We start from the raw sequence: 19,693 nt of genomic DNA on the forward strand, positions 1-19,693 counted from the left end.
ATTTTGAGAGTTTTTTATTCTGTATAGTGGTAAAAAGTGTCGACCATCACATTACTTAGTTGTTATCCAAATGACATATAGTTGGATGAGTCTTTAGGGTAATATTTAGGGTTGATTCGTTATCGTGTTTTATAATAATATTATGTAGGCACTTATAGAGATTTTTGGCCATGGTAAATTACCTTAGACTATTTGTTGCACTGCTTGTGAAGTATATATTTATAATTTACATTATCTAAAAGTGCTTGTCGAAATATTTTCTTACGAAATCTTGAGTTAAATATTTTTTTGACCCGTTTTATCTTTTGCAGACCGACTTTATGAGGTTTTGAAAAGGTTGATCCTTTACGGATAAACATATAAGAGTGTCGTACTGTCATAAACAAAATTGTATATGAGATTTTTGATATAATATTTATGTATATTTATATTTTTTTAATTTTGTTCACGCTTTACACAATATATAGAAGGCTGAAAGTAGGCATAGCAATCTCATTTTAATTGGTTTTGATAGTGATTATAAACGAAGGTTGTGTTATGTAGGTACTTATGTGTACTTTGGTTTGTAATAGACTATTTTAGACTATTTGTTGTACGATAGTTCATAGCCATATTTGTAATTTACGTTGGCTATAAAGTATTTAATGAAATTATTGCTTGTAGATCCCGAATGAAATATTTTCATTAATCTGTTTTCTCTTTTGTGGTCCTAAGAGACTATAAGAGCTTTTGGGGAGACATATCTTTATGGATGGATACACAATGATGCCTAAAACTAGTTAAGTTCGTGATAATACGACTTAGATAAAACCAACTAAGTTTGTGATAGATGGTATCAGAGCAAGATAAGTACACTTAGAAACATTTGACATATACACATGAGGGACCTTACGAGATTGTATTGACGGCAGCTAATACATATAATTGTTTGAGGGAAACGAGCATAGATATATAGGGAAAAAAATCATTCATTGGAGCAAACATATGAGAGATGGTTAATTATTTACATGAGAGACACTATAAGGACAAATTAGCTAGGAAGAACACATGGTGCATAAAAGTTATGATAGTTAAGTTCGAGCTACGACTCGAAATTGATAACCAAATTTGATGGTACTCGTGGTAAGCATAATGTTTGGCAAAGGATGAGACTATGTAAAAAGGGATGAGGTACTCAATGATTTAAATAGTTATGCAAAGCTCACAAGAGTGAGGGAAATACTAACTTGAAAAATTCGATACTCATGCAAGGGTTAGTATGTAGATGATAGACTGTCTATGACTATCCCAAGGTGATTGAAGCTTGACAATATAAATCATGAAAATTTTATCTTCGGCATGAGAATGACACATCCATCAAAAGTTTAAGTGCATAGTAAATTCAATATGGGGGGAGGTGACGCTCGGTGGGGTTATATTTGCAAAGAGTTACAATATAAGAAGTGTGTTGATAGTGGTACATAATTTATTTAACAAGACGAAGTGGTCCAGTGGGATAATGATATTTGAAACATCCAAATGAAAGACCGCAAAGAGAAAAGTTATTCAAATAAGACCGATATCTAAGAGAAATAAGTCTCGATTCTCCAAAAGGAGAATCATAGGCAATTGACTCCACATATTAAGAGGGTATCTCAAAATGATAGCTTCATAAAACTCAATGGACAAGCAAGCGATGATGAGTCATCATATAATCTCACACAAGGTGATACATTGGTACATGTATTGTAAGATTAAGTGGGAGAGTAATGCTAGGCAATATCAAATGACTGCACATTTAAAGCTGATGTGGAGATTGGACTCAAAGGAGGGTTGACTTATGAAATAGTAGGCGTGATGGCTATCATCAACTCAATACAAACCAAAGAGTAAAATAACTTGGATAAAACTTGATGAAGTTTGTAGACCACGTGAAGGGAATTGGTTGATATAGAAGATGTAATATAAAGTGGAGGCATGAAGCTTTCCTTAAATCAAAGTTAAGAATATTAACTCTTGTAGAGACAAAAGTAAAATTATATCATTATATGAATCCCTTATTTTGCTAGAGCAAACTCATCTTGTATGATGCTAAAATTTAATGGAGCTTTGAGGCATACATATTATTTCGACAAAATGATTGGTGGAGGGACTACGACGACTCAACTTGTAAAGGCAAAGTTGGGGTAAGAATGCCTTAACATAATACAAGAGGATACAAAGGCATGCATTTTTGAATAATATATCACTATGTTATTATTCGAGTTACCGCAAAGGAATTTGTGTGTAACAAAAAATGTGCTAAGGGCAAAGGCCCAAGATCTAGACAATAGTGTGCCAATTTTAGTAAAGTTGTTCGACTTTGAGAGGTACTAGGCAACGGACTATCTTGGAATTATGCTTTATCCATGTGTGACATCATAAAGATGTTGGATATAATGTTTATGTATGATTATATATTTTGATTTTGTTAATGACACAGTATATAGAGAATCTTAGAAGGCTTGACGATCCCATTTTAATTAGTTTTTATAATTATCTAAAATCTATAGACATATGTTGTATACAATTATCATGCAAAGGTAAAACTATCCAAAAATAAACCATCCAAATAGTTATTTTAAGGGTTATAACAATTAAGGAGTTAAAATAACATTAATAGATTAAAGTTTAACTACTCAACAATAGTAATAGACAATAACTATGAGCAACGAGGTGTGTTGTAACTGAAGCAAAAGATTGAAGACTCGTTAAAAGCGGGAGATACAATGTTTACAAAGATTTTAACAAGATTGTTGAAGGAATAAATGAGGGAGAATGTCATAAATAAATCTGTATAAAAGATATTCGATCTAATGTTTATATATGCCTGATTCTTTTTATTTTGTTTATGATTTACATAGCATCAATTATCTTTTGTTGCTTTCTTAGTCCTATAGACATAAGTTTTGTATAGTCATTATATAAAGACAAAATTATCCAAAAAAAAATAACTTATATAGATAGTCATTTTAAGGATTTTTTAGCTTTACAAAATGACATAAAGTATTATCCAGTATAACACCTAAGAGCTACTTACGTGACACATGACTGGATGGGCCTTTGGGGTAGTGCATAGTTTGGTTCACTACCTTATTCCGCGATAGTATCATGTAAGCACTTGTAAAGACTTTTAATTGCGGTGGACCACTTGAAACCTTTTTTCATATGATCGGTTAAAGCTTGCGAAGTCTATATTAATAATTTATATTGCATATCAAGTATTTACTGAAATGACTACTTGTTTGATTTTAAGTTAAATACTTAATCTAACATGTCTTCTTTTTTTATAGGTTCTTAAGAGACTATAAAAAATTTTAGGGAGATTGATCATTTACGAATTGACATACAAGAGTACCATATGATTTAAGCAAAATCAATTTAGTTCATGACAATAAGTAGAAATATATAATTTATAATACATAATAAATTCAAAGGACTAAATTTATAATATATAATTTATAATACATAATTTATAATATATAATTTAGTTCATGACACCAAATTCTAATTTGGTTTAGTACGTATCCTTCGACTTATATCATTTTTTATTTCTGAAAAATTATTTATTGTGTGTAGCATGCAATAGTTATGTAAATTTTAATTTTGTAAATGATTTTATCAATGAATTTTTTATTAAAATATTCCTCAAATGAAATAACATGTTCAACAATAGTGATTTTAAGTAGTATGTCTTTTCTTTAATGTCGATCTTGACGACGTACGTGTCACTGACCAGTTTGGTGAGAAATTTGTCCGCTGTCTCGTGTAGGACAGCCCACCAGCGTCCAACAACTCAAGGCGAAAGGCGAGTCGAACTCGTTTGAACGATCCCCCGAGTTCGTTAAGACACGTATTGTGCTACGTGGCACCCTGAGATCACCGAGGCTCCTCGTTCTCTAGTGCGGTAACTTCACGACACGTCGCCAGAGTCGACTCTCCATGAGAACTCATTATCGACCGTTGGATTTACTTCCGCTCTGATCTGATCGTTTCTCGCAAGGTCGAATACATGCGGAAATTTAGCGAGGTGCCGTTTCGTTAATATATTGTTTAGGACAAGTAAACAACAGAGGAGGAGTAATATAAAATAGCCCACTTCGCTTTCGTTTCACTGTAGTTAAACTTATTATTAGTACTCTCCCACATTACTTGCAACGAGGGCGATTGGAAGAGGCGGGGAGGAGGTGGAGGAGGCAGCCAGGGTTGCTTTCGCAAGCGATCGATTCGATCGAAACCGTAGAAAGTAGATCTCAATCGCGATGGAAGAGGAGTTGTGAGGAAGAACCCTAGTTCTCCGAGTCGGAGCTGAGGTCGCATTTTCGAAATCTTTGCTCTTTGTTTGAATGGGACTTTTGCTTTCGATGTGAGAGCGCATCAGATCCGGGATGTCAGATCTGTGCGATTTCAGCGCGGAGGGGTTCGTAGGCGAGGCCGCCGTGGGAAATGCAACGCCGCAGAAGGCATCGGCGGTTCTGATGACGTCTTCGTCGTTCAAGATCGAAGGGAGGGCGGCGTCGGCCCTGAGGCGGAGGGCCTCGATGAAGCCCAACTTGGAGGCGGAGGAGTTTATAAATCTGCTCCACGGATCGGATCCGGTGAGGGTCGAGCTCTGCAGGCTCGAGAATGAAGTCAGAGGTGGGAATGTGGTTTGATGCAGTTTTCTCTTCTGGTTTATTTGGCTGGTTGCTTTCGCACTGAAGTTTGTCTGAATTTTTTGAGGGGTTTGCAGACAGAGATCGAGAATTTTCTGAGGCACAGGCAGAGATCAAGGCTCTGAGATTGTCAGAGCGTGCGAGAGAGAAGGCAGTCGAAGAGGTGAGTGGTCGATTTCACTTCCTGCTAAATCATCTTGTGAGAAGGGAAGTATTCAGACAATTTTCTTTAAGATCTTTCTTTAAGATCCTGTTATTTGATAAGTTTGTGATTATTGTTATTTTTGTTGAAGATAAAATTTCTTGTTTTTGTCCTCATCGGAACCAACATGGTGAATTTCTCACTTATTTTCATATTGTAGTACTACTATCTTGTTGTTCATGAAGTTCTAATGATTGAATCCTTTCTGGCTTTTGTCAAAAAGGTTTCTACATGGAGTGCTCTAAGATTCTATGTTGTAATTTGATGTTATATCCTTAGTTTGTGCTATCAAGAAATGGCATTACCATGGAAAGAAATGGCTATATTAGTCAAACTAGTGTCAAGTTTTATTAGGTTATCTATTTCTCCTTCTAGTTGTTGCATTTGTCTTCGGTATTTGTTCACTCCAGTATATGTAAAGAAATTTCTGAAACAAATGATGATATTAGATACTTAGTGGGTTGTATTCTGAATCTTTTCTCACCTATGTCAGCTAACAGAAGAAGTGAATAAGATGGATGAGAAGCTGAAGCTCACTGAATCACTTCTAGAGAACAGGGTAGTCACTAAATTTCCTTGTTATTGCTGTTCTGTCATTTGTATGATTCTATGATGAGGGAGTGGTTGATGATAAATTGAACATGCAGAATCTTGAAATCAAGAAGATAAATGATGAGAAGAAAGCAGCTTTGGCTGCCCAGTTTGCAGCAGAGGCAACACTTAGAAGAGTCCATGCAGCTCAAAAAGATGATGACATGCCCCCAATCGAAGCCATTCTTGCACCCCTCGAGGCAGAGCTGAAGCTAGCTCGGCAAGAGGTCCTCTTTTGAAACCTTGTTCCTGCAAAATGTATCATCCATAAATTTTTCTCTGATATCTTTGCCTGTGTTTAGCACTAAGGAACCACCTTCCTTGTATATTCAGTTTATCTACAAATTAATTTTCTTGCAATATCTGCTCAAGTTTTTTCTTTTACATTTTTTGTGGTCTGTTTGTTCCTTCTTTTAAACCATCTGATTGATATTTTAAATTCTTCATGTGAGTGTTGCTGGCAATTGAACATCTCCTGATGTTGATTTTTTGTTCAGTTTCCAATTGCTAACCTTTGCATTATTTCATTTTTATGAAAGATTACACCTCATACTTGTTGGATTTCTCTGTATTCTGAGCATGCTTTTAATGTCTCTGAATATTCACTATCTCCAAAGCTGTTTCCACATTTATATCTCCATTGTATTGTGCTTCTAGGACACTAAGAGATAAATCTTCTGTCAGGCGTATGACAGCTCTACAGCTCTACATTCTCTGAACATAGCATCTTAGAGTTCTGTATATGTCAACTGTAAAGGAGAAGCTAGAAAAGCTAGAATTTGTTGAAGACATCCCTTCTATGTGCAGATTGCAAAGCTGCAGGATGACAACAGGGCATTAGATCGTCTTACCAAATCGAAGGAAGCTGCACTACTTGAAGCTGAACGGACTGTACAGATTGCTTTAGCAAAGGCTTCAATGGTGGATGATCTACAAAATAAGAACCAGGAGTTGATGAAACAGATTGAGATCTGTCAGGTATACAAGAAAAAATGATAATAATTCTCCACTGGTGGAATGGGGGTAGCGTCTGCATGCTGTGATGCTATTTTTATTATTATATTATTTTCACTCTCACCTCTGTCTTCATTGATTAGGAGGAGAACAAGATCCTGGATAAAATGCATCGTCAAAAGGTTGCTGAGGTTGAAAAGCTTAGCCAGACTGTGCGAGAACTCGAAGAGGCTGTTCTTGCAGGTGGCGCAGCTGCAAATGCAGTTAGGGATTACCAGCGGAAAGTTCAGGAGATGAATGTAATATATTGGGCTTTATTGTGATGTGTTAGAGAAGGATTCTATTTTTGTATTTGAACTACTTTATGTCATAAGATCTAAAATATATAGTGTTGTTATTATTAAATTTTCTGGTTATATATTCAGGACGAGATGAAAACACTTGATCGTGAACTATCTCGGGCAAAGGTTTCAGCTAATAGGGTTGCAGTGGTAGTCGCAAACGAATGGAAAGATTCTAATGACAAAGTTATGCCTGTTAAACAGTGGCTGGAGGAACGGAGATTCATGCAGGTTAGTGCTAATGGTTGTGGATGATCTTCTCATTGCAGATGCTATGTTTAGGATTTTTTTTTTGTTCCAGATCACACTGCTCTGTTTGCAGGATTCCATTTGATATGCCCATTTTCGATTTTTTTCCCTTGTCATGGAAAATATTGTCATCAGCTTACATGGTTTTGCAGGGTGAAATGCAGCAACTTCGAGATAAGCTTGTTATAGCAGAACGTACTGCAAGATCCGAAGCTCAGTTAAAAGTAGTGATTTTCCTTCAAATACTTAACATTTTTATATTCAAGTGATTAAAGCATATGAGGTTGCAATTTTTCTGACATTTCAGGAGAAGTTTCAGTTACGGCTCAAGGTTTTAGAAGATGGATCGAGAATGTCGGCTAGTGGTACTTACCGCACGACCATAGAGGGGAAGAGTGTAAGCAATGGTCCTTCACGTCGTCAGTCCCTTGGTGGAGTTGATAATGTTCCTAAGAGTGTAAATGGCTTCCTTTCAAAGAGACCATCTTTTCAGATGAGATCTTCTGTTTCTAGTAGCACAGTTCTCAAACATGCCAAAGGAGCATCCAAGTCATTTGATGGTGGCACTAGATCGTTGGACCGTAGCAAAGTCCTTTTGACTGGTGCAGGCTTGTCACTGAACAGATCTTCTGATGCAACTGGAGATGGTGTAACACATGAAAGTTGGAAGAAAATTCCAGATGAGAAGACCAATGATTTCCCTAATGTTGACTCAGATGATTGTGTCTCTGGACTATTGTATGACATGTTGCAGAAGGAGGTAATTACACTGAGGAAAGCATGCCATGAGAAGGACCAAAGCTTAAAAGACAAGGATGATGCGATTGAGGTAAGTGCTCTGTTAACATCACTGTAAGATAATCCTTCTGCCATTTCCAAACTCTTGTAAATTCTGCTGTGAATATTCTAAATCAGATGCTGGCCAAGAAAGTTGATATGTTGACTAAAGCAATGGAAGTGGAGGCAAAAAAGATGAGAAGAGAAGTGGCTGCAATGGAGAAAGAAGTGGCTGCTATGCGAGTGGAGAAAGAACAAGATAACAAGTCTAAGCGACTTGGTGGTTCCAAGGGTCCGGCCAATAGTTCTCAGCTGCCACCAGGAAGGTATGACAAGTAGATGTTCTTAGAAAATCACATTTTATATCAATTGGTCAAGTTCTTCTTACTGCATATTATTAACTTTTGATGATTTTGGTCTTTATTCTACTATTGTAACAGCTGAATAATGGAGAATCATTAGTTATAATCAGGCTCAGGATTAAAATCTCATAGTGGCATGCTCAGGCACTCACTTTTTACACTTAACATGTACCATTCATTTCCAGTTATTTGTTTATCGTGATATAAAATGTATAGTATGTTTGATATCTTAGTTTTTCTTCTGGCTATTTTCTTCATTTATTTATAGTAGGTTTCAGCATATTATATCTCCATATTTAGTTAAATTAAACCAACAGAATATGTAAATTTAAGTTTTGCAATATGCTAAATTTGAATTCAATGGAATAATGAATGCTGTTTATGCAGGTGGCATTTGTCATCTCTGTTTTGATTAAGATTTGATAAAAAATTACATTGCTTAAATTAAATCATTATGATAACTAGGGCATCAGGTCAATCCTTTGCTGTTAACAAATTTTTTAGGATTCGAGGTATTTCATATATTTTATGATTCCAAGTAATGTCTTTTTTTGTCTAAGACGAAACATGGACTTACCAATTTTCACCTCGACTGTGTTTAATACGGTGATGCTTTTTGTTCAAAAAGAAAAATACAATATCACAATTCATGTTGATAACCCATTAATGAGTTTACTGTTGATACTTGCTAAGATGGTAACAGATGTTGTCGTATACTTTCATGACCCATTCACAAAACATTATTTGTTTGAACCCGAAATGTTGGGGTGGACGTAAAATTGCTAATTGTCACATAATTCTGTTCTGACTTCAGGGCTGTCCCTCGAAGTGGGTTGATGCGCAACCTATGACAAGAAAATAAGAAACATGAACAAAATCAAGAAGAGATTCAGCATAAGGCTACTTTCTTCTTATGTATTTTTCATCTTCATATGCTTGCTGTTGATTTCTTCATCAAGACCAGCACCAGACGACCTCGCAACAATTTGTTAGGGAGCTCATCTGGGAGACTCAGGTCTGTTTGCAGCTGACATCGACTGTAGTTGCCTTCTGCAAGTGATTGTTGGGTTTTCTAACTTAAAAGACCTGTCATTTTGGTAGGCCAATGCCTTATTTGTTTGTATAGCCTGCTCTATCTTTGTTATTCGGCATTTTGCAATCGCCTCAGTGTTGTGGTTTTTTTGTTTTGCTTATTTTCCAAGGATGTGAATATTATGTAAGTCCATATTTGTTTCATATTTGTGTTGGTCGGTCTTGATTTTAGGTAGTTCTTGCTAAAGTTTGTGTTAGATCTTTTGGGCAAAGCTCGTGCTTCGCATAAGCCAAATGGTGTTTAGTAGAACCCGCCATATTGAATCGAGTGTCGTAGACACTTTTCATGATCGCCTTGGCGACCTTCTTAAACTAAGACGTGAGACATCTCAGTTCGTAGACCTGACCCGTCGGAATCATGGGGTAGTTTATTTTTTTATTACTATAATAGCTTTTAAAGCATTAATATAAATAAAAAAAATCAATTGATGTCAATAATGTATATATCACGACAGCATATGTAAATTTGGGTTTTGAAATATGCTAGATTTGATAATTTAATGGAATAATTAGTTAAATATGATTATAAAATTATTTTATAATATTTATTATTGTCTTGAAAAATGGACGATTGAGATTTAAACCCACAAGCGAGATGGATGAATTTTTAGGGCTTCGTACCCGGTGAACCATTTACTTAATTTCCCTCCCTCCTCATATATATCGCCCATCGCGTCTTTTCGGTCATGTCTTTCTCCCAAGAAATGGCGCCTATTAATGGCCGGATTGGCCTGCTTGATCTTGCTTGGGCGACAACCGCGGCGACGGCTCTCTCATGAAAGCCGTTTACTCGATCCCCGTCGTCGGACGACTGGTATCTCTCGCTCTCCCTGCACCGTTGATCTAACCCCTTCCCTTCGCCATTCTAGTTTGGTTTGGATAGTATCATCATTAACCATGGGCCTTGCACTTTTAATCATCACAATGTTTTACAGGCTTGACAGTCGTAGAGGTTGAGAGATTTTGTTTTTTCGATATCAGGAGTGTTGGGAAATCAGAGTATCTATCTACATGTGACAAGTTTACTCCAGAATAGCTCCCACTGAATTGGGAAACCAGATTTTGAATGAACAAATTATTGTTTACAAAAATCACAACAGAAATAATCTTAATGTATTTGTTGCTTTCATTCTTTTATTGAAAATTGCAAGGAATTTAACAATTCTTCATTGTTCTCTTGTTAGAGCTTATGGTAATATTACTTGGACAAAGCCATTGCAAGGTGAAAACAACCCTATATGAATTTAAGATGACTTGGATTTTAATTCTTATTAGTTTTCCTTTAATAGATCTTTTAGCTGCATAATGCAAACTGGACTAAATCGACTATAACTACTATATTTAGGGACATTGTGGTGCTTCATGAAACGATTTGATAATAAAGCAAATGGTTAAACCTACTTGGCACATTAGAATGATGAACAAGATGTGAATGAAGTTGCATAACTTTTAAACCCACTAAAGAGTTTATTTTTAAGAGATGGACCCCCAAAGTTAAGGCTTCATATTCTAAACAAATTTCATTCATATGACACCCATAATTTCTTTACCTGGCTATAGTTTTCATTTTATTTTTCTTTCAATAATAAAGATTTATATAGCTATCTAACATGAGAGAGTTGGATATGTTAATAACTTGTCATCTTCAATGCTCTGCAGTGTTATGAAAGATATGGAGAATGGAAATGAAAATATTGTTATCATTCTTGATCCTCAACGACTTGGACAAGGCATCTTTGATATCAGCTCATGGGTTGTTCATCAGCTTTCAGATTTTAGAGGTAAATCTCTTACTAATAAATCAGTTTACTTTACTTTAAAATATGATTGGCATAGTTCAGGCACTTCATAAGCTGTAGAAACAACAGTGCCGGTAGGCAACATTTGCATAGAAACAAGAAGATTTCCATATTAATTTCCAGTTGCATTTTAGATTTTAATTTTACGTAAAGGCACTAGCATTCTTGCCTCATCAAGAACTAGTTATATGATCTAAACTTATTATACAAATTTAGTGTCTGTATGATCCATACTTATTATTCTGAACTAAGAGGCAAGTCTCGCTAGTTTATTGATACAGTTTTATTATCCACGACGACCAGCGAGGTACGTTCTAAAGCATGCCATGGATCATTTGCTTGGAGTTTGGAAAACGATCACTGTATTTTCGGAAAAAAAGAAGGTAAGGCAATTGCTCGTGAAATTATCATTTTTTTTTGAATTATTTTTCGGATGGTACTCTTTTCATAATTCTCAAACAATCATCCTTTATTTCAAAATTTTCAATAATGCCTTCCAGAAGCTGCCATGTATTTTTTTTCTCCCAAATTCAAAAAGTTTTTTTTTTTTGTCAACTGCTGATGGTGCTTTTGTTTTAAAAATATTATAGATTATTTTTGTTTTAAAAATACTATATAGTGTTTTTGTTTCAAAAACATTGTGACATCAATATTTATTTCGAAAACACTATAGAGTGTTTTTGAACTAGCCTTACAGTGTTTTTTGGGGATAAAAAACACTATAAGGCTGGTTCAAAAAGACTATATAGTGTTTTTAAAAATAAAAATACTCTACAATATTTTTAAAATACTATACAGTGTTTTATGGGTTAGTTTAAACAGTTGATGGGAAAGTTTTTTGGATTTGGGTGAAAAAAAAGATAGGTTTTTTAAAGGGTATTTTTGAAACATTAGAAATAAGAGATGACTGTTTAGAAATTATGAAAAGGGGTATCATCCTAGAAAAAACTCAAAAAAGGATTTTTTTCCTGGTCAATTATGTAAAAGGGTATGCCACTTTTCCTTTTCTTGCATATAATTTCTTAAACTTTTTTCTTTCAGTGTTTCAAATGTTTTTTGGGCAATTGGATCCATTTAACCCACTTAGCTAGTTCATACTTAAATGAGATTTGAATCCAAGATATGACTGTTTAGAAATCATGAAAAGGGGTATCATCCTAGAAAAAACTCAAAAAAGGATTTTTTTTCCTGGTCAATTATGTAAAAGGGTATGCCACTTTTCTTTTTCTTCCATATAATTCTTAAACTTTTTTTTTGGGCAATTGGATCCATTTAACCCACTTATAGCTAGTTCATTAAAACATAGGTTTCAAGTTTAGAAACCTATGTTTTTTTTTTAAAATCATTAAATAATGTACAAGATGCTCAAATATAAAAAAAATTAAGATCATTACTTAACTGATGAAGATGAGATTTGAATCCAAGATATGGACTTCATGACATTCAATTTACTCTCAAGGCAGTAAATCAAACTTTTAAAGATATGGACATTACCTTCTAAAATTTGGTTCTAGTAATCCTTGATTGGTTCGAATAATCTTCAATTGGGTTTTTGATTAGCATCCTATAATCAAACTTTATAGATGGTTTGAGTGCCCAACTACTCCATTATTGTTAGGCAAATGGTGGACAAACCAACCAGGTCTCCCCAACCGATATAACTACTCCACTATTATGTACACAAGACTCGACAAATCCCAGGATTCCCAACCAACTCGGGCGAGTCCACGGGCGCCGCTGAGTCACGACTCGTCCATTTCCTCGTGCAGCAGGTCCTGCAGCGCCTTCTCTGACTCAGCCCGGTAATCCGCGGCCACGAAGGGGTGGCCCAGGAGTTCTGCCACCGACCACCGCTTCCTGCTCTCCTTCTGCAGGCAGCAATCTAGGAACCCCCGGAACTCGCTAGACGCTGCCCCCTCCGGCACAGCCCTAGCCGCCTCCCCGAAGCAAATCACCACCATCAGCGCCGCCCAGTCCAGCCGCGCCCCCTTAGGGAGCAACGGGAAGTGTCCCCGGTGCAGCTCCAGCACCGCCAGCCCTAAGCTCCACACGTCGGCCGCGTAGGGGTCGTAGTCCCCACCGTACGACTCCGAGTCGAACCGCTCCGGGCTCATGTACGCGCACGTCCCCACATAGGAGTCGCAGGGGTCCAGCGACCGCCGAAGCACCTTGCCCACGCCGAAGTCGGCGATCTTGACCTCGCCGGCGGCGTTGATGAGGAGGTTCGCAGGCTTGATGTCGCGGTGGACGATCTGGCGGGAGTGGAGATCGGCGAGGCCGAGGAGTGCCTGGCGGGCGACGGCCGCGAGGGCAGGCTCCGGGAAAGGGCGGTAGCCGCGGCGGCGAAGCAAGGCGTCGAGGGAGCCGCCGTCCATGTGTTCCAGGAGCAGAGCAACGTCCCCGGAGGGCGTCGGGGCCATGCCGTGGAAGCGGACAACGCGGTCGGAGCCGGCGGCGCGGCGGAGGATATCGACCTCGCGGTACACCTGGCGGCGGAGGGAGGCGTCGGCGGTGTCGGTGTGCACCACCTTGAGGGCGTACACCGCGGCGGTGACGCGGTGGCGTACCTCGTAGACGGTGCCCCCATTGCCGTGGCCGAGGACCCGGAGCTTCTCGAACTCCGACAGCCGGAACTCCGCGTCGTCGGTGGCTGCATAAGAGGTGGAGCACCGCTGCGGCGACACGGGAAAGCGGAGGCGGCAGTCAGCGGCGGCGGGAACGGGGAGTTCAACGGTGAGATTGAGGTGAGGGAGCCGGCGCTCGCGGACAAGGGCCATGGGCGATTGGAGAGCGTTATGGTCTTGGATAAGACCAAGGGAATCGAGAAGGCTTCTTCTATCAAGGGGAGTGATATGGTCTTGGATTAGAAGGACACTGTGTCCAGAGGCGAGACTTCTATAAAGGGTGAGCGGTATAGGAAACGCGTGTGTACGTCGGCACCGACGGTGAGCTGATGTGTGGGATTTGTTGGGATGATCCCTGATAGTTGCTTGGTGGCACCTTGAGGTGACAGTGGCGGAGTGGTGAATGGGTCCGCTGGGCACGGTGTGTGGAACTCGTACGCTCGATGGATGTAGACACGTCGAGGTAATTTCTTGCGTCTTCGGAATCCTCTGGGATTCCCCAGGAAATTTTCTGCCACAAAATAAACAAAATTATTCCTTATCCAGCAAGCAAGCCGGGCAAAGTGCTGGAAAACCACTGATGCCAGCGCGGCACATCCCCCTCAAATAAGGCGTTTACCAACACCTTCGGTCATCCTCACTCTCGCTCTATGTAAAGGGTACGTGGAATCCAACAGTTTCCTCCGCACCGCCCCTATAGGCCATTGGGAGACAGCTGGGGAGGTAAGCCACTTGGTACAGACTAATACCAGGGAGGGAGACCGGACATCACAGGGATTGAGCTCATGTGTTGCATCATCTTTGTTCCTGCGGATAACCGACCAAAAAAGATTGACTTTGTTGTTTTTCTTCACGGCTCCTCTACGCTGCAGAGGCTTTGAGCTTGACCATCCCAAGTTGCTTGGATGCCACAATGGCATTTCCTACTAATAGCCCAGTGTTCCCTTCTCGGCCAAGCCTCCCCCCCAATCCATTAAAGTAAGTTGGTGTCTTCATGAGTGTATATATTAAAGAGAGCAAGTAAATTACTTGTGACATTTTTTTTTTTTTGTTTCTACTGAGAATATATAAAGTCCAAGCTGAGTAAATGATACTGTAAATAAATAATACATACAGGTGGAGATACTACATGGAGACTTCACTTGCGGCGCTTAAGCGAAAGATGTGGGCTGGCCCGGCCACATCGTCCGGCCCATCCACGGCTCTTGGCCGACGAGATCGCGATCGGGATCGAGAGAGAGGCGATAGAGAGAGAATGCTGCGGGTGTCGGAGGAAGAGGGGAACCGGAAGCGGGAGAGCTACGTGGAGAGCTACAGGCAGCTCGGCCGATCCCTCCTCGATCTCCAACGCGCCGCCGACCGCGTCTTCGACACCATCTCGCGAAGGGTTTCCTCCCCTTTTCATCCGTTCAATCTTGCTTCCTAGTCGCTTGTTTTGTTTCGTCTCTTATTGGATTCGTGATTCGTTCTATTTTCTTCTCATGTCGATTTTGTTCTTTCAGGCAGGAGAGGAACGAGATAAGCTGACGGAGATATCTCGGAGGATCCAGTTAGCCAAAGTAATCGTTCCTATCTCATCTTCACTATGACTTCCATAAATCAAGACCTCTCTCTCTCTCTCTCTCTCTCTCTCTCTCTCTCTCTCTTTCTCTCTCTATTTTGCGGTTTCTTGGATTTGGTAAGAGTTATTGGGCGAGTGGTAGCAGTGTCGTGTGTAGTTTTCGAAGCCCTAAGTAATCCGAAATTCCCATCGTGTTGCCTGGACAGTCATGGCAGTGTATAAATATATCTTGTATTTATTATCTTTACCATTTTCTTTCACATATTAGACATTAGAAGGCAATGCAATATAAATAGAAATTTGTATGCTCACATTGTCAATTAAGCTTAATCTTATCGATCCAATTTAGCTCTAATCTGTTGTATGAACATGGAATTTTGCTTTATAGGCTCAAATAGATGTGCTGTCTCGTTCTGAGCAAGCATTGACGATCAAGTCACCATCCCGATATCCATCCAGCTCTATTCAAGAAGAGGACTTCCGACCCTTATTTCCATATCATGGTGGAGATGCCGATGAAGGGTCTTCGGTTGCAAATTTGTTAGTGAATGGAGGATTGAATAGGGTATCAATTTTCTTTTTCACAGTTTAGCATCAATTCTGGTTTTAGGTCCCATTCCTCATACAATTGATTTAGCAGGAATTTGGTGCAGATGGAACACTTGAACTCTTTCAGTTTTTTTCTGAACAAAATATTGGATACCCTTTAAAGGAGACTGAGGCAAAGGTAGATAAGAAAGAAGCTCTATTTCACTTCTTGTCTTAGCCTTGCATTTTATGATGATTATTCTAGTCTGTCAGCTATTTTAGCATTTATAGCTTTTCATCTTGTTCAATCAAATGAGCCATTTGTTTTAAATGAGATTATCAAGGATCACACTCAAACTAAAACATGCAAGGAATTGTTGCAAAATACATACAAGACTCTGTCCTGTTCTTACATTTACAGAGGCATATGGCTAAGATACTAGAGGGCTAAGACCTCAGTTAAAATGAGGGTGAGCATATCTTTCATTTGCTGCAGTTTTTTCACTCTATTCTTCTAGCACCTCCAGTATGAAGTTTCTTGACCATCTTCATTAGTGCAGACATTGTTTTCTTAGATTGTATCAATCACCCTAAGTCATTTTTCATGATTTAAGACTCGTGGATGGCTAACGTGCATATGTAGTTCCTTTAATGCTGTGCATTGTTTGCTTCGTCTTTTATGTACTTTCTCTATCTAAAATTATCTTAAGTTACCAGAATTTAATCTTGGGTGGATAACAGCCAGTGATGTTCAATCAGTCATCCTAATTTATTGGTCTGCTGGGGAAGGTCGGTAACTTTCTTGCGAATATCTCATGAGAACTGCAAAAATTCCATGTATGAACTATGAAGCATCAAAATGTTTCCATTCAAATATCTTTACGCACTTTAGTGCTAGGTAAAACTTAATATGCCAAGCTAGACAAATGTTGTAAATAAATATGCACAACATGTTTCAATGTTCATTCTTTTCTTTTATAACATATCTGTAAATGAAGTAATTTCTTGCTTTTCAACACCTATATAGCACCAAGTAGTATGCTTCTTTTGTATCTTCTATTAAGTGTTTTCTCACTATAGAATGCTATTTGTGATATGAATTCCTGATGGAATATATGCAATACCATGATTTCACTTGCTAATTTTACCATTCTAGGGTTATCCAAGGCAAGACATGTTCTTGGAGAAGATTCTAGAAGCACCAAAAGATTCTGATGACAGGTGCGTAGTGTTTGTATCTAGTTTTTTTTTCTTAAGCATGACTACATCGGTTGATTTCATGCACTTGATGCTTGCCTCTGATGCCAACCACATTGATACATATTGAAGTGTGCATAACTGTGCTGTGGCTCTGCCATAATCGTTCTAGATACATGCATATGTTGGCAATTCGATCTGTGTGCTGGGCACATGTGCATACATTTGCCTGATTTGAAAATTATGCATGGCACATGGCCAGATGTGCTGTGTTAGTTCAAAATCCCCATGATTGGTATTTGATATAGTTGGCACATTGTCACTCTGTTATAAATAGTGCCTATAAGATTTTTGACTTTAATTGACAAGATGCCAAATAATGGACAGCTGAGGTGAATGCTATGCAATGGAAGTTATCAAAGGCAAAAACTATTGCCTATGTTGTATTCTGCTTCAGACGTGAATGTTGAATCTGACTTGAGATGGAAAACTAATGGAGATCCATGTTCTAATGCTACATTCTGAAAATTATTAACTCAAAAACAACTGCTAGCTGTAATCGCCTAACTATTGGGCGTCTGAAGAATATGTGCTACATGGGTAAGTTCTTTGTTGTTGTTGCTCCAATGCCCAAGCTGATATTAGTCATCTTTTTGGTACCACTCCGATCATCTACTGCCCCCCTAGAACAATTTGTTTCATAACCATTCTGCCTTTGATAGAAATTAAACTTGTATGTCAGTTGTTTTTTATACATGTATTATTGTGTTAAAAGCATAAAAAGCTAATCCATTAACTTTCAATATGTAGTTCACCAGTTCATCATAATCAAGAAACGATTAACTAATCACATCACAGATGGTATAAATTCCTATCCAGCTTCCTCTGTTGGACTGGTTTTTCTGTCCTTATGGTCAATACCACTCCAATGACAGGTTGGTTATCAAACTGACTGATACTTCTGTCTCTGCTTGACAGTACAATTAAGAGGATGGTACTATCATCATTTGTTTAGGCAGCAACGTAATTTGGCAGTATCAATCTAGTTTCTGCATATTTTGAAATCCATGTGGATCCAGAACAACAGTTGCACCTGAAAAGCTGATAATAACAACTACAGATTGTCATTCTGCATTATAGTCACAAAATGCTTACCTAGTCATCAAGTGAGATATATATATATATATATATATATATATATATATATATATATATATATATATATATATATATATATATATATATGTGTGTGTGAGTGTGTGTGTGTGTGTGTGTGTGTGTGTATAGATATAATGTATATATGTGTATATATATATATATGTATATATATATATATACATATATATATAGATATATTTATACATATATACATATATATATATATATATATATATATATATACATATACATATATACATATACATATACACATATATATATATAGCTCATTTACATGACCTGTTACTCATAGATTGGGGAGACCAAATTGCTAGGAAACTACTCAGAGCATGTATCTGATGGTGAACTTGAACGTGACTACAGAAAGGATACCTGTTAGAGCAGTACCTGACATCTATTTTTGTAGCATGAATTTTCATTTGCTTAAATCATGCATTATTGTGCTTAAATGACTATATGCTGCTGTTTATGCTTTGATGGTGACTTACTGCTTGAAATGTGCAATGTTGTCCTGGTTCGATATTTCCCATTTACTAATACCAACCTTCAGTGATTCACATGCTCGAAAGTTTCCAGATGGTGAGCTGACTAGTAATTTGTAGCCAGTAGATAACCTGGTATCTACCTGCATAATATCTCACAAAATACTACTACTTATATTGATTTTTTGCTTATGCTTCATGCGATTCTTTTGTTTGACTTGTCCTTTGGTTGGTTATCTTGTGGCACACTCTGCAATCTGATCCTCCTCCAATGCTACATTTGACCAACAGAGCTTGCCTTTATGAAATCGGTGATGTGAACTTCACTTTCTATTGACAGCTTTCTAGCATTTGATATCTTTACCCCTTTCTCCAAGCTGGATACCAAAAAGGATGACCTGCCACCCGTGCCACCAAGTCTGCTGAAAAATTTTACGGTATGATTGTACCATGTCTACATCTAATTAGTGCATGAAAATTAAGATGCCATGGATCATCTTATGATGTAATGTGTATAGGGTATTCAGTGATGCTCTAAATCTTCTTTGTAGGTGAATTAGGTTCTTTTATACTCTTTTATGACACGAAGCTTTAACTTTAATCCTGCAGTTCCCTTCCGACTCGGCCGGTGTCACACTTGGATCTATTGATCATCCAGCAAAGAATATCTAGCTTCAGATATATAGGATGACTCTGATGGTGTTGCTGCGACTTCCACGTCGGCGATTATTTATGGGTAGCCAATCATTACAATAACTCATTTCACAAATATGTCCCTTAAAAAACAACAATTTCGTACTTGCGAAGCTGTACATAGTTTCACTTTTCACATAAAACTAATTGTGAGAATGATTGTGAAAGCAGTGCGTTGGTAAGTTTGTCCAAGGCTTTTGTAAGGATTCTTTCTTGGTCCTTTGTAAACTCACTGACTGTCATTGTCCTTTCTGTTTAATTTGCAAAATGCATTTGAGATGTTATTTTTGGTACATCGGGATGTTCATCCAAAGCTTCCAATTGTTTTTTTTTAATCCTGTTTAAATTTCACTGATTGTTGTCATGTGACATTCCAAGGAAGTGTTTTG

The 19,693-nt window shown here is 38.0% G+C and overlaps 3 protein-coding genes across 6 annotated transcripts; 2 read left to right on the forward strand and 1 right to left on the reverse strand.

The window, feature by feature from the left end:
* Positions 1-4,162: 4,162 nt before the first annotated feature.
* Positions 4,163-9,407, forward strand: LOC103987534 (microtubule-associated protein 70-1). Of its 3 annotated transcripts, none has more exons than XM_065186971.1 (12): positions 4,163-4,331; positions 4,414-4,656; positions 4,751-4,836; positions 5,369-5,434; positions 5,523-5,693; positions 6,274-6,444; positions 6,564-6,719; positions 6,846-6,992; positions 7,163-7,234; positions 7,318-7,839; positions 7,926-8,113; positions 8,964-9,407. In XM_065186971.1, the coding sequence occupies exons 2-12, from the start codon at positions 4,497-4,499 to the stop codon at positions 8,998-9,000; spliced, it is 1,776 nt and encodes a 591-aa protein (XP_065043043.1). In that variant the 5' UTR covers positions 4,163-4,331; positions 4,414-4,496; the 3' UTR covers positions 9,001-9,407. The 3 variants fall into 3 exon arrangements, with proteins under 3 accessions (XP_065043043.1, XP_018682364.2, XP_009404137.2); XM_018826819.2 differs by having other exon boundaries at positions 4,430-4,656; XM_009405862.3 differs by having other exon boundaries at positions 4,163-4,656.
* Positions 9,408-11,346: 1,939 nt separating this feature from the next.
* Positions 11,347-19,597, forward strand: LOC135676127 (uncharacterized). Of its 2 annotated transcripts, none has more exons than XM_065186975.1 (8): positions 11,347-11,423; positions 14,781-15,051; positions 15,167-15,223; positions 15,614-15,790; positions 15,866-15,952; positions 16,910-16,974; positions 18,952-19,048; positions 19,221-19,597. In XM_065186975.1, the coding sequence occupies exons 1-8, from the start codon at positions 11,362-11,364 to the stop codon at positions 19,281-19,283; spliced, it is 879 nt and encodes a 292-aa protein (XP_065043047.1). In that variant the 5' UTR covers positions 11,347-11,361; the 3' UTR covers positions 19,284-19,597. The 2 variants fall into 2 exon arrangements, with proteins under 2 accessions (XP_065043047.1, XP_065043046.1); XM_065186974.1 differs by lacking the exon at positions 11,347-11,423 and adding an exon at positions 14,563-14,642.
* On the reverse strand, positions 12,565-13,917 carry LOC135676126 (mitogen-activated protein kinase kinase 9-like). Its single transcript, XM_065186973.1, has one exon. The coding sequence runs from the start codon at positions 13,815-13,817 to the stop codon at positions 12,783-12,785; it is 1,035 nt and encodes a 344-aa protein (XP_065043045.1). The 5' UTR covers positions 13,818-13,917; the 3' UTR covers positions 12,565-12,782.
* Positions 19,598-19,693: the final 96 nt, after the last annotated feature.

Source organism: Musa acuminata, chromosome BXJ1-6 (assembly GCF_036884655.1).
Source record: "Musa acuminata AAA Group cultivar baxijiao chromosome BXJ1-6, Cavendish_Baxijiao_AAA, whole genome shotgun sequence".
NCBI lineage: Eukaryota > Viridiplantae > Streptophyta > Magnoliopsida > Zingiberales > Musaceae > Musa > Musa acuminata.